The 13,518-nt window shown below is 34.4% G+C and overlaps 1 protein-coding gene across 1 annotated transcript; it reads left to right on the forward strand.

Moving 5' to 3' along the window:
* The first annotated feature begins 4,776 nt into the window (after positions 1–4,776).
* Positions 4,777–6,231, forward strand: LOC116202832 (GATA transcription factor 2-like). The gene is made up of 2 exons (XM_031534457.1): positions 4,777–5,243; positions 5,348–6,231. Exons 1-2 carry the CDS (start codon positions 4,989–4,991, stop codon positions 5,837–5,839), a joined length of 747 nt encoding a protein of 248 aa, XP_031390317.1. The 5' UTR covers positions 4,777–4,988; the 3' UTR covers positions 5,840–6,231.
* The last annotated feature ends 7,287 nt before the right edge of the window (positions 6,232–13,518 follow it).

The raw sequence follows: 13,518 nt of genomic DNA on the forward strand, positions 1-13,518 counted from the left end.
TTTGCAGGACGATATTATGTTGTTGATGCAGGATTTTCAAATTTATCGAGATATTTGGCTTCGTACAAGGGAGAACGGTATCACCGAAGTGATTTTCCTAAGCATAATCCGCAAACAACGGAAAAAGAGCTATTCAACCAGTGCCATGCGTTAGTGCGTAATGTCATCAAACGTTGCTTCGGTATTTTAAAAAAGAGATTCGCCATACTGAGTTTAATGACAAACTTCATATCGTATACACAAAGACAACTTGTCCTCACTTGTTTTGTTTTGCATAATTTTATACGCCATAATAATTACAATGACAGATTATTTCTGGAGTACGGCGATGCGTGGGCGGATTACGATGAATTTCGCAATCCGCCACTACAAGAAGGAAATAGAGTAGATGTAGATATGAATAGCGCCGAAATGAACGATGTACGCAATCGTATCGCTACTCGATCATGGCTTGTAGAGAGAGGAGGGCGATGACATGCACTTAGGCGTTGTATTACGCATTGTTTTAATTATTATTATGATGTGACAATGATAGTGTAAGCATTATATTAAATGAAATGAATATAACGGGGATCTTTGTTTGTTTGACCAGTGATGGGGCCCACCCTCAAGCATTATATTAAATGAAATGAATATATTAGGGGTCTTTGTTTGTTTGACCAATAATGGGGCCCACCCTCAAGCTTATTTAAATATATTTTTGTCTTTTTTTATAATTAAGTTAAGTTGAATATTATTTAAATTTCAAACACACCCGCAGTGTCACATTGGCTCCACTTCAAAAAGCAAGACATCCACCTCAAGGAGGCGCTCATCCCAAAAATGCTACTCTAATACAAGGCACCCATTTTTGGTGCTCATAGGGCCCAAACACTTTTTATATTAAAAAAATTAATAATATAATATTATGTAGTATAAGTAATTTATTTCAATAATAAAAATTAAAATAATTTAATTAAACATAAAATGTAATTTATTTAATTAACAATATTTAATTAAAATAATCACATTAATAAAAAAAATAATTAATTGTATTTAATATTTAAATAAATACGACCTTTACACAAATATCGAAAAAATAGCTATACTTGGAAATTTGCATGTAATGGTTGAAAGTATTGAGATTAAATTTATTGGGGTCCACTTTTAAAAAGAGAGAATATTGAGTAAGGTAAATTTGGAGGAGTGGAAATTGTGTGGGAAGTATTTAGATATGTGTCGATATGTATAAGTTTCAATAAATTAATTAAAAAAATATGTCACCTGGAGTAATGGTCAAAGAGCTGTTCCTAATTGCAATGGCTTTTTGACCATTTTTATAAAATTAAAAAAAAAAAAAAGCCAAAGCAGGCCGCATGGGCCCAGTGCAAGCCACCCAACCGAGCGCTGTGCTGGACTTGCTCTAAGAGTGCGTTTGGATTTAGAGTTGAGTTGAGTTCAGTTTTGGTTTTAATTGGTTTGTAATGATTATATTATTGAATTATGAGAAAAAGTGTGAAAAATAATAAATAATTAAGAGAAAGTAATGATTGTATTGTTGAATTGTGAAAAAGTAATGAATAGTTGGGAGAATTTAATATTAAAAATTGAATTGAATGGTTAAAAAAATTTAAAAATAAAAAAAAGTAATGATTGTGATGTTGAATTGAAGATAAGTGGAGTTGAGTTGAGTTGAGTTAAACATTGTTTGGAAAACAAACACACCCTTAGAGCAAACACACCCTTACTAAAACTTGATGCTTTACATAATGATAAGAGATGTTGAATATTAATTTTGAAATTTATATAAGAAAACTCCTTTTCCTTTTCCTTTCACGATTTCCATTTTTTTTTATTTGGGCGAGGAAGCGTAGAAGGCCACCACTATTTTTGTAGGGTTGCTAGCAACCTATTTAAAAAAGTTATGTTGGAACCCACTTAGGTTAATTGCCGGTGAACCACGTGGAGCCGTTAAATGACACTTTGGCAAATCACTGGAATAAAAGCGACACTAATATCATACTAAATATAATACAAAATTGAAAGTTTGTATATTTTCATGTGATTGACATTAAGGATTGACGAAAATATAGTCTTATAATTATTTATATATTTTATTTTTTATTTTTATGCTTCCTACATTATAACATAAATTGATATAATGTGAATAATAAATAATTATAAAAGACTTCTAGGCCCCCAAGTCATTGCGCCGGATGCCGGTCTAGTGTGTATATATATATATATATGGAGACGCCTTAACCATTACCCAGAAAAAAAAAAAAAAGGCTTCAGAAGCTGCTTATGCAATCTGTGTCAAATTAAAGAAAGAAAGTCAACGTGTAATTATATTGCATGAATCAGTTCACCGTGTTCGTCATTCTTATTGAATGTACTTGGAAGTAGAAGCTACTTTGCTCTTTAGGTTTCGGTCCCCAACCATTAATATATCATAGCAAGATGGAAAATGGCCGATGCTTCGATGAGCTCAGTAAAAAGCTCATGCTCATCTCGGTGTATGATGTCGACCAAGGAAGCATTTTGGTGTCGTAATATATAACTAGCTTCTTTTCTATATTTCAAGTGATTCGGTTAAATTTTGCAACTTAATGCATAGATTTGAGCTGATCAATTTTAAAGATTTTACAACACGCGTGAAAGTTATGACTGAAGCAAGAAAGTGCTTGTTTCTCGCTTGATTTTCGCCTAGATCTCGGCCAATCTTCCTAACCGCGCACCGGCTGGTCTTAGTTTGTTGTTGGCATACATCATCAATCTTAATTAAAATGTCTTATCCTCTTAATTTGCATCGGACGTAATTACTAGCTTATATTGTCAATCCGTCATCGAAGGACCGGACCGTAAACATATATCTTTTAGAAAGAAAGAAATCCTTATTTCCAAGTTGGGTTACGCTCGGCCAAGCAAGGATTGTATATTGCACGATTTTCGTCGGCACATTAGATGAAAAATCCGAGCATGTCCTTTTGATGAACGAAGGCAAAGCCACTTTCGCTTCTTTAGCGATTAGCGTTCAAAAGTTGGTGCCACTTGTACCAATTTATAAGATAGTGAATTGGCGTGCCCTTATGATGAATCAGCATCAATCGTTGTCGTACGCGATCGTACATTGCATTATCGAATATATATGGGAAATATATATATATATATATATATATATATATATACACACACACACATAGTGCAAGGGCCACAGTTCTTGTTCGTGCATGTTGCATGTAATACAGATATCGAAGAACTTATAGGGAAGACGGCCCACAACTCAGAGAGATGGTAGGCTCTCTTAAGATTATGAATGAGATTTCAATTAAACGCTTTTTTTTTTTAATTACAAAAGAGATTTATGGATTTTGTCCAACATAAGAAAATAAAAATTAAATAAAGAGATATGGATAGTTGAATTACGACATTCAAATATGAAATCTTTAGATTATGAGACGAGGGTACGTGTCACTTCATTATACTCCTCATCTTAATAGAACACTTTTAATATAATTCTGAGGGGGAGAAGGGGTATACTAGCCAGTATTGCAATTCAACCTTTTATGCTGGTTAAATATAATTTTGCAGTGTAATTTTTTTCCCATCACTAAATGTTGATAAAAATATAAGCAATTAATTAATCAATTAATAACAGTAGAAAACAAAAAAAACGGGAAGCGAAGACCAGAAAGGAACCAACAAAAATCGGTTCAAGCGATTCGGCACTTGTTCCGCTTAAATAAGGTTTCAGGTTCGAATTATTGTGAATGCATAAAATTCATATTGAAAGAGTTTTACCCCTTAAAAAACGGATTCAATTTGATCGAATTCATCAGAGGTCAATTGAGTTTAAAATATCAAGGTTGAGACCAAAAAAAGAAAGTTAGTAGGGAGGGAGGGGGACGGAGAAGAGACATAGGCTACATGACAAAGGGAGGGTGGGTGAGTCTGGGCCGCATGCAGTAGCCATTTGTCTATGATTGCACGAGACCTCCCCCCTATGCACCCTTTTCGTGGGTCCGTTTGCTGACCAGATATTGAGTGAGTATGTAATCCCGTCATTTGGACTTTCGAATATAAAAATGCTAATTGAGAGAATATCTTTTGGCGAGTACATTAAAATAATTTTGAGTATCATTTAATCATTTGGCAATTAACATCCAATTAAAATATTAAAAAAATGATAAAATTAGTTTCAGAGTAATCTCATAAATTTTTACTTACAATTTTTTTATTGGTTATTTAAAATAAATGAATAATACTCGTTAAATATTTAGTTTGATTCGCCTCGCTTTTACATATTGTAAATTCAAATTATTATTTTTTTCCTAATATCGGTAGCAAGAGACTATTCATTTGGATTGTTTTCATTTGGATGTGGACTTGTTTCTACCATATATATATATAAATAAAAAATCAATATCATTGTTAGTATTATTGTTTTCCAACTTTTTCTTTTTTAATGCTTATCATTTACCAAGCAATTTTCTCTCTTCTTTTTTTCAAGCTTGCACGACTTAATGTTTTCAAAAATTCAACAGGTCTCGACTGATTCAAGGTTTGAGCCAAAACAATCCACGTAAAACTCTCATAGTTGTGGATTCTCTCCATTTACAATATTCGAACTCGAAATCTTATTTAAAAAAAGATATATCAAATTACATGAATCAAACCTCATTCGTCTCTCCTATTGCTTTTTTTTTTCTTTTCCTTTTTTGCTTGGGCTATTTCTTTTTCTTTTTCTTCCCTCTGTATATATTTATTATTAATGAAATTAAATTAACCCATTGTCCGATCCCCATATGGGTATGGGTCTGGGGTCAGACTTGAGAGCTCCCCTCCTTTCTCTTTCACGTTCCCTTAATCCTATCTTCTTCCTTCCTTCCCCACATTACCTCTCTCTCTCTATATATCTGTGACTGCGACTGTGAGTGCGCGCAGGCAAGGCAGCGTAGAGAATAATAACAAGCAAGTACAGACCACAGAGAGTTAGTAGAGAGGGGGCAATGGACGTGTATGGAATGTCGTCGTCTACCCCCGACCACGTGTTCCGCATCGACGACCTCCTCGACCTCTCCAACGGCGACCTGTTCTCCTCCACCCTCTCCGCCGCCTCCACCTCCGACGACTCCCTCAACGCCCTCTCCACCACCGCCCTCCCTCCCCCTCCCCCTCCGCCCCTCCCTGATCTCTCCTTCTCCTTCTCCTCCTCCTCCTCTCCCGCCGCCCCCATTTTCCCCGACGACTTCTCTTTCACCCCCGTAAGCTCTCCGCTAGCGTGATTTCTTCACATGTGCAATTATTTGTATTTTTGATAATTTTTAAAATCGAAAAATGTTCATGACTAAGTTGTGGGTGGGTGCAGAGCGATGACGTGGCCGAGCTAGAGTGGGTCTCGCGCTTCGTGGACGACTCCCTCTCGGACGTCGTCATCCCGGCGAACTCCGTCGCCGGCACCCTCGCCGTCCGCCCTGACGCCACCGCATTCTCCGGGAAGCCCCGGACCAAGCGTTCGAGGCCGGTCTGCGGCAACGGGAAGCTGACCGAGGAGAACTCCGCGGACGCCGGGGTGGAGGCGGCGGTGCGGCGGTGCACGCACTGCGCGTCGGAGAGTACGCCGCAGTGGAGGACGGGGCCGCAGGGGCCGAAGACGCTATGCAACGCGTGCGGGGTGAGGTACAAGTCTGGGCGGCTGGTCCCAGAGTACAGGCCGGCGGCGAGCCCGACTTTCGTGCTGACCCAGCACTCCAACTCCCACCGGAAGGTGATGGAGCTGCGGCGGCAGAAGGAGCTGTCGCGGCAGGAGCAGCACTACCGCTACCAACAGCAGCAGCAGCATGACTTCCAGGTGTGCTGAGGAGCCGACAAGTGTCATCACTGCGTCCATAGAAGCTTCAACATCTTCTTCTTCTTCTAGAGATTACTATAGAAATTAAAATCATCAATCATTTCTGAGTATTTCTCAAGAGTCTATCTTAGAGCTAATGCTTCGCCATGGCAATAGAGGAGTGAAGCAGACGACTGAACTGAAACTTTTTTGAATTTTGGGCTGTAAATCGTAATTGGGTCTCTCTCTGTCCTTTTGTTTTGCTAGATACAAATTGTTTCTTCTTTTGACTGCCATTAGAGTCCAAAACTCAACGCTTCTGAGAGAGAGAGAGGGGTGACTTTTCGTGATGAGAAGGTAACACATTGCACGTGATGGCTACTCTGCCTATGAGCCTGAGGGGAATATTCTTCCTCCCTAAATAAAAAATAAAATAAAATAAAAGGTTTATTAAAGGAAAATTAGTCGCACCGAAAATTTGGCCATGTCTCTACTCCACTTAATTTCACTTATTTTCAATTCAATAACACAATTATTTTTTTCTTTTTTTTCAATTTTTTAACCATTCAATTCAATTTTTAATATTAAATTCTCTCAATTATTTATTACTTTTTCTACAATTCAACAACACAATTATTATTTGCTCTAACTATTCATTACTTTTTCCACAATTCAACAACACATTACTTTCTCTCAATTATTCATTATTTTTTCACATTTTTTCCTATAATTTAACCGCGCAATCATTACAAGCCAATTAAAATTAAAACTCAACTCTACTCAATTTTAAAATCAAATACAACCTTAATGCTGCCCGGACTAACAAAAAAAAGAAAAAAAAAGGTTTATTTTGACTGAATTAATCAGAATCAAATTGAACTTCTGGATACATGAGTTTATACCGAAATTTTTAATGCTGCTCAGATTGAAGCGAAAGTAACCCCATGCTGCCAATGGATGGAAGTGCTACTGTAGTAGTCCAGAAAAATCATGGGGTTGGGAATCCCCGGCGCGGAAGGGAAGCTCACCTGAACTCCACGAGGAGCTCGCCGAGTCCGAACCTTTGGTTTAGGACTCGACGAGCCCAGCTTTGATGGTGGGAACTCTGAGTTGTCGGCCTAGACTAGGCCCTACTTCTTGGGCCTCAATCAAGCCCAGCTTCGTAGGAGTAAACACTGCCTGGATCATTGGGCTGGGTGTGCTGGCCCAAAAGCGAGGCCCACACTTGGAAAAACCAAGCTGGACCTTGTGGGTCAAAGAACCCAAACAACAGTAGGAATGTGCCTTGGGGGAGTTCATTGATAAATCCCCCTTCATTTCGATGTATAAGCGTAAGTTTTTCCCTGTTCTCAACCGAGAAAAAATAAAAGCAAAAAAGAACCCCACCCAAAAAAAAAATCACTATTCACATTTAGACCTTGATTCTGTTTCCCAAGCAAACGTGGAATTGGAAGTTCATTGAGTTACGCGGAAGGAAGTTGCGCCAGGTAACTCGATGAACTGTCAATTTCATGTTGAATTGACCTTTCAATTTGGTTATTTGTTTCAATTTAAGTTCCTTGGTGAATTAACTTTAACAATATTTTGTTGGTGTCATATTCGATATAATTTAGTTATTTGTTCATATTAGTTTTTTGCATGTGCCTTGCACGGGTTTTTTCTAAGGGATTTTTTAATCAATTTCTATAGCTTAATTTTAATGAGTATGCAAAACAATTCCATTTCATATGATTATTCTAAAATTAGATATTTATTTTAATAATAATTACGAACTTAAAAAATATTTTCGAGTTAGTCATTAGAATTGGAAGTTAATAGAACATGTTTATAGAGTGATGTAAATTCTAAAAAAAAATAAAATTAACAATTAGATTTTATGAATTATTTCTCATTTTATTGAAATTTTATGTCCATGCTAATCCTAGTAATTGTATTAGTGATTGTAAATTAGAAGAATAACTAACAATAACTTTCTAGTAGAGAATCTTTAACACACACACATATATATACACACTAGGGTATTACTCCGCGCGTTTTCGTGGGTTGAAATTTTTTCATTAATTTGATTGCTTTATCGTGGTAGTTTGGTAATAACCAATCTAAAAATAATTGAAATTAATGATAAAATTATTATATTTAACATTTATGAACTATCATTTAATAGTAAATGATTCAATTTTTTTCAAAAATGTACTAATTAATATTTTATATGGCATAAAAACTAACATTTCTCACGTTAACCTTAAACTAAATTATCGATGTTTGTAATTACGAAAACCATGATTACAATATAATAGGCCTTGAGTGGCCAGCTAATTTTAAGTGTACTAACTTTACTTGTAATAGGATCGATTTTCATTAAAAGTATTTTATAATCATTGTAACTTTACATTTCATAGGAAAATAAAAGGCATTTCCAAGATCCAACATTAAATAAAAAGAAACTATTTAAATTGGTGATAAATTAAAATGGAGTTTTTTTTTTACAAATTCGTTGATTTTAGGTGATTCGGTGTTTGTTCCCTTAAAGCGAGGTCTCGAGTGAAAGTTTTGTAATTGGAGAAAATCCACAATCTGCAGACATTTGTCTCTTTAATGGACTAACCTTGCTTGAATCTAAACTAATCGCATCTATTGAACTTTTGAATAATTTATGGTACATACAAAAGAGACTATTTAACTGGTGGTAAAATGAAATAAGCTATTTACCATCACAGTGTGTTTTTAGTTAGTTTGGCGTTTATTTCTCTAGAGCAATGCATAATTATGAGATTTTGTAATTGTAGAAAAATCTATGACCGTAAGAAATTTGTTGACTATTACATCGATCTTGCTAGAACCTAGATTATTAGAACTCATTAAACTTTTCAGTATTAGGCGGTGCACACCAAGAAGAAAAAAATGGCTTTCGTGGATAAATTAAATTAAAAAATAAAAATATTAAGAAATTTTTAAAAAGAGTGAGAGTAGGGAAAATTTCCCCACTGTTCTTGTGGAGGGGACGAAACCATTTTCATTGTTGTGCATAATATAATATAATATCATATCATATCATACAGTGGACTTTTTACAAGATTTGAAACAAAACATATAAAAATTATCCATGAATTATTTACGATGCGTTTAGTTTTAGAGTTAAAATAACTTTGATTTTGATTGTGGAAAATGACAAATGTTGTGTAGTGTGTTGATTTAAAGTTAAAGTTAAAATTTTTTACTTGAGAAATGTGTATTTTTGTTGTATAGTGTGTTGAGTTAAAGTTAAAGTTAAATTTTTTGTGATTTTAACCCCGAAAACAACCGGCCGTTACATATGGAATAATCCAATTTTGTATAGATATATATGCTTCGTTTAATTCAAAAATAATAATTCCATTCTACTCTACTTTACTCTATTATTCTCTCAATTTAACAACATAATTATTACCTTTTGTTATCGTTTTTTCAAATTTAATAATAAATTATCTCACATACTTTTCCTTAATCATTAAATTAATTTTTTAATACTAAATTCTTCCAATTTTTCATTACTTTTTTTGTCTTTTTTCCAAATTTACATTAAATTCTCACGTACTTGTTTTCCTAAACTATTATTACAACTAAATTTTTAATAATAAATTCCATAAACTATCTTTCATCTCCATTTCATGGAGTGAAGTAGAGTTATAACTCTACTTTGAAACCAAATACACACATAATTTTATTTATCCTTTAAAATTATCATATTTATAATTAATTGTGTATATTTTGAAATATATGTTATTATATTAATGTAATTTAGTAGTAATTTGTTGTTTAAAAGAATTTATTTGTAATACATAAAATTAACTATGTAAAATATGCTCTATTAATTAATTGAGTATATATCATAATTTTACTTATTGTGTAGAATTACAATATTCATAATTGATTATGCACGTTTTGAAATACATGCAGTTATATTAATATTATTTGGAAATATATATAATTATATTCATATGATTTAGTAGTAATTTGTTGTCTAAAAAGAAATTCTTTATAATACAGAACATTATCTATGTAAAATATGGTCTATTGATTAATTGAGTAGATATTATAATTTTACTTATAGTGTAGAGTTGATTGTGCACATTGTGAAATATATTATATTAATATTAAGTATTTACATTAATTTAATTTCACACATTTCATGATTTGACTATAAGATATTATTTATTTTACGATTCTATCCCTATTTATTAGTTTCTATTCAAGTTTATATATACATAGATTTTATGTGATAATATATAATTAATTTTTAAAAAATTAAAATTTATCTCAATAATTAATAAATTTATCGAAATATGTAATATTTTTGAAAGAGACAAGTGTTCTATAGAAACAATACCTGAAAATTCATATTTTTTCATAATTTCGTTACCTATTATAAATTTTCCAACACCATAATTCTTGCACAATATCTTATTACTAAAAAAATTTTAGTTTTTATTATGCTTATTTAGTCAAACATACAATTTGAACATATCCTTTCTGCTTATATTTATTTTTCTTATAGTTTTGGTCCTTTAAGTTTGGCCTTCAGTCAATTTTGATCCCATAAGTTTCAAAAATACCGAATCAGTCCTATACTTTTGATTCGGTAGATACTTTTGGTCCATTCCATGATTGGTCATTATAGAACTGCTGATGTCAATTTCACAGCGTTAATTTTCTCAACGTGAAAATTTTTTGTTGGCTGAAAATTTAAAAGTTTACAAGAGAAATTAAAAATAGATTAATAAAAATTTACAATCTTTTTTAAACCCTAGTGGGCTGGGTGCTCGCAAGTTGGATCAAATAGAGGGACTCTTATTTTGGAGGCTCGGTGGGTTCACTAAAAACAAGGGGCAGATGGAAAGGGACCCCCTAGGGAACTGGTCCCTGTCTCCTCTCTCTTTATCAAGGAGAGTGTCACGACTCAAAATTTCGATAGAACTTTTCCTAAATTTCATCGAATCCATTATCATATAAAAACTTTTCACATAAAAACTTAGTTATCATAAATTTCCAAAGTATATAACCAATCAATCAACTCTAATAGGTATATACACTTTTCCGGAAATTTCTTTTTCGCTCTCACATCAGTGATACAATTAAACAAAATCTTCAGGTCGTAACATTCTAAAGTCCATTATATACAGAAAGGATATCTATTAAATAACTAAGGCTCCTACCTAGTCCTCCAAGCTGATCCCCGATATCAAAAAGTGGTTTTTCCGCACAATCAGAAGCTTATCTGGAAAAATGTATGCAGGATGTGAGCTGCATCTCAGTGAGCACTAAATTTCAAAGCAAAATGAATAATATTAAGAGATAAATATATTTTATACAACCAAATATTCATATAGATAGTAGTAGCATAACCAAGTCTATCAATTAATTCACCAACACGACATATTAGAAAATACGTACAACTAATTACTAAGTTCATTCATCAACAATCAATTGCCCTTATAACCATATAAAACTATTATTAGAATTAACATTTAACCCAACATCATCTTGCACTCATAGCCTAACTAAATCAAATTAGCAACAACCTGTCTTCCACATAATAATTCAGACAGTCATAACAATTATCACATTTACAGCAATCCAACCAAACAAACAATACACATCACAACCAAATCAATATAGCCATAGGGTTGCATTTCCTCGTAACAGAGTTATGACGGTACCGTGACCCCGCACATCTCGCTCATACCATTCTAAACTTCCAATATCCACATCTCATAAGCGGGGGCCGCCTATTAACCTTTGGCTGTAAGAGTTGACCTCAATTTATATTCCGCCGGGTCTTAGCGGCCGATCAGGCCCCTTTTTCAATTTCGCCGGGTCCAACGGCCGATCAGACCCCTGTTTATATTTCGCCGGGTCCAGCGGCCGATCATGCTCCAATTTATATTCCGCCGGGTCCAGCGGCCGATCAGGCCCTATTTGTATTCCGCTGAGTTCAGCGGCCGATCTGGCCCATTTTGTAATCCGCCAGGTCCAGCGGTCCCATGGTTATAAACAACAATCACAAGCACAGTCAACTGCAACCAGGCCATCACACATCATAAGCCCACACCAAATCCTTATTCCCAAATTATCACAGTTCCGTATACACAAACACAACCACAATCATTTTCCAATTGAATCACATTATCGTCATATTTTTCTTACGCAAGCCACATACTCAATCATACTGTATATCCTAAATCAAGGTGAAACATAAAAGGCCATATTTCTCAGATCCTTTCCCACAACATTGCAAGACCGATTCCTTAATCTAACTACCACTATATTCGTCTTAAATAATTTATATAATTATAACACATAATTTCACAAGGAAATAGTGTATTCATAAAACATACTATAATTATATATATAATTTCACAATAGAATGAAGTACTCACCGAATCCCAAAAATTATTTCATCAAGTTCGAGCTTTAGAGTTGCATGGTTCCCCTCTCCTCGATCCCAATCAACTAAACACGTAGCAAGGAACCAAATTGTAACGTATATTCACAACATCATGTTACAAATTATACCTCTTGATCGTCCACTTATCCCTCGTATCAAGCCACATCATGTTGGTGTTACAAGAAGATCGATCAGACCCTAATTATAGCTACACCACTAGCAATAGCTACATAGTATACAGAAACCAGGATTTCAACCCACTTAGAATATTCCAAGGCAGCAATACAATCTTTCTTTTTTCTTTTTTTAATAAAGAAATTCCTACCCCTTCATCTCTGCAATTAAACTAATAAATCTTACTACCTCTAATTTTCATCTCATAATTAATTCAAGTCAATAAGGCAGAAACTTAGATAAAATGTAATGACTAACGAAGTAACTAAATACATTACTAAAACAAGGAAATCGGAATTAAAACTCAACAAAATCCCTTTTCGATTCAGTTAACCCTCATCGAGAAGCTCCAAGTTAAGTCTTGCCTTTAATTTCTCTGACTGGTGGCCCGACTAAATCAGCCCCATGAACAAGTCCATCTCTTAACTAGTAGAAAAGTGGAATTCTAGCAAATTAACCAACCAACTTCCCAACAAGACTCCTATATGATCAGAATAAACACTATCACTCGCTCTTTCTATTTATGCATATAAGCTAACCTTGCTTTGCTCCACACCACATTAATACTTAGATTTAATAGAAAGAACATGATCGAAGGAAAGGATAACTCAAACAACATGAATTCAGCAATACATACCTCATATGCCCATAAATTAATCAATTAAAATCTAAACACTTGCCCTTGGAATGACTTGCCACCACTATACTCTCGGCATAATCCATCATTTCTTATGTTTTTCTCTACTTTCAGCCCATCTCTTCAGCTCCATCCTGAACTCTCGTCCAGCTCTCACTTACTATCTCTCTCTCTGTTTTCTCTCGAGCAAATCCTCTTCCTCCCCCTTCTCTCTCTCTCTCTCTCTCTACAGCTCTATTTTCTTCTTCCACTATCCCAGCCAAAAACAGTGCAAAGGAAAAGAAGGAAGAAAGAAAAAAAATGAAATGGCAAAAGGAATGGCGGTGGCAGGATGGTTTAAGGGATGGCGGTGGAAATGGATTGCTTGGGGAGGAAGAGGGCCACGTGGGGCCCTTTCTTTTTTTCTTTTTTTTTTTTTTTCCTTCAGCAACGTAACACACACATATATATATATAATAGCATATGTATGTATAG

This window comes from Punica granatum, chromosome 4, assembly GCF_007655135.1.
Source record: "Punica granatum isolate Tunisia-2019 chromosome 4, ASM765513v2, whole genome shotgun sequence".
NCBI classification, from domain to species: domain Eukaryota; kingdom Viridiplantae; phylum Streptophyta; class Magnoliopsida; order Myrtales; family Lythraceae; genus Punica; species Punica granatum.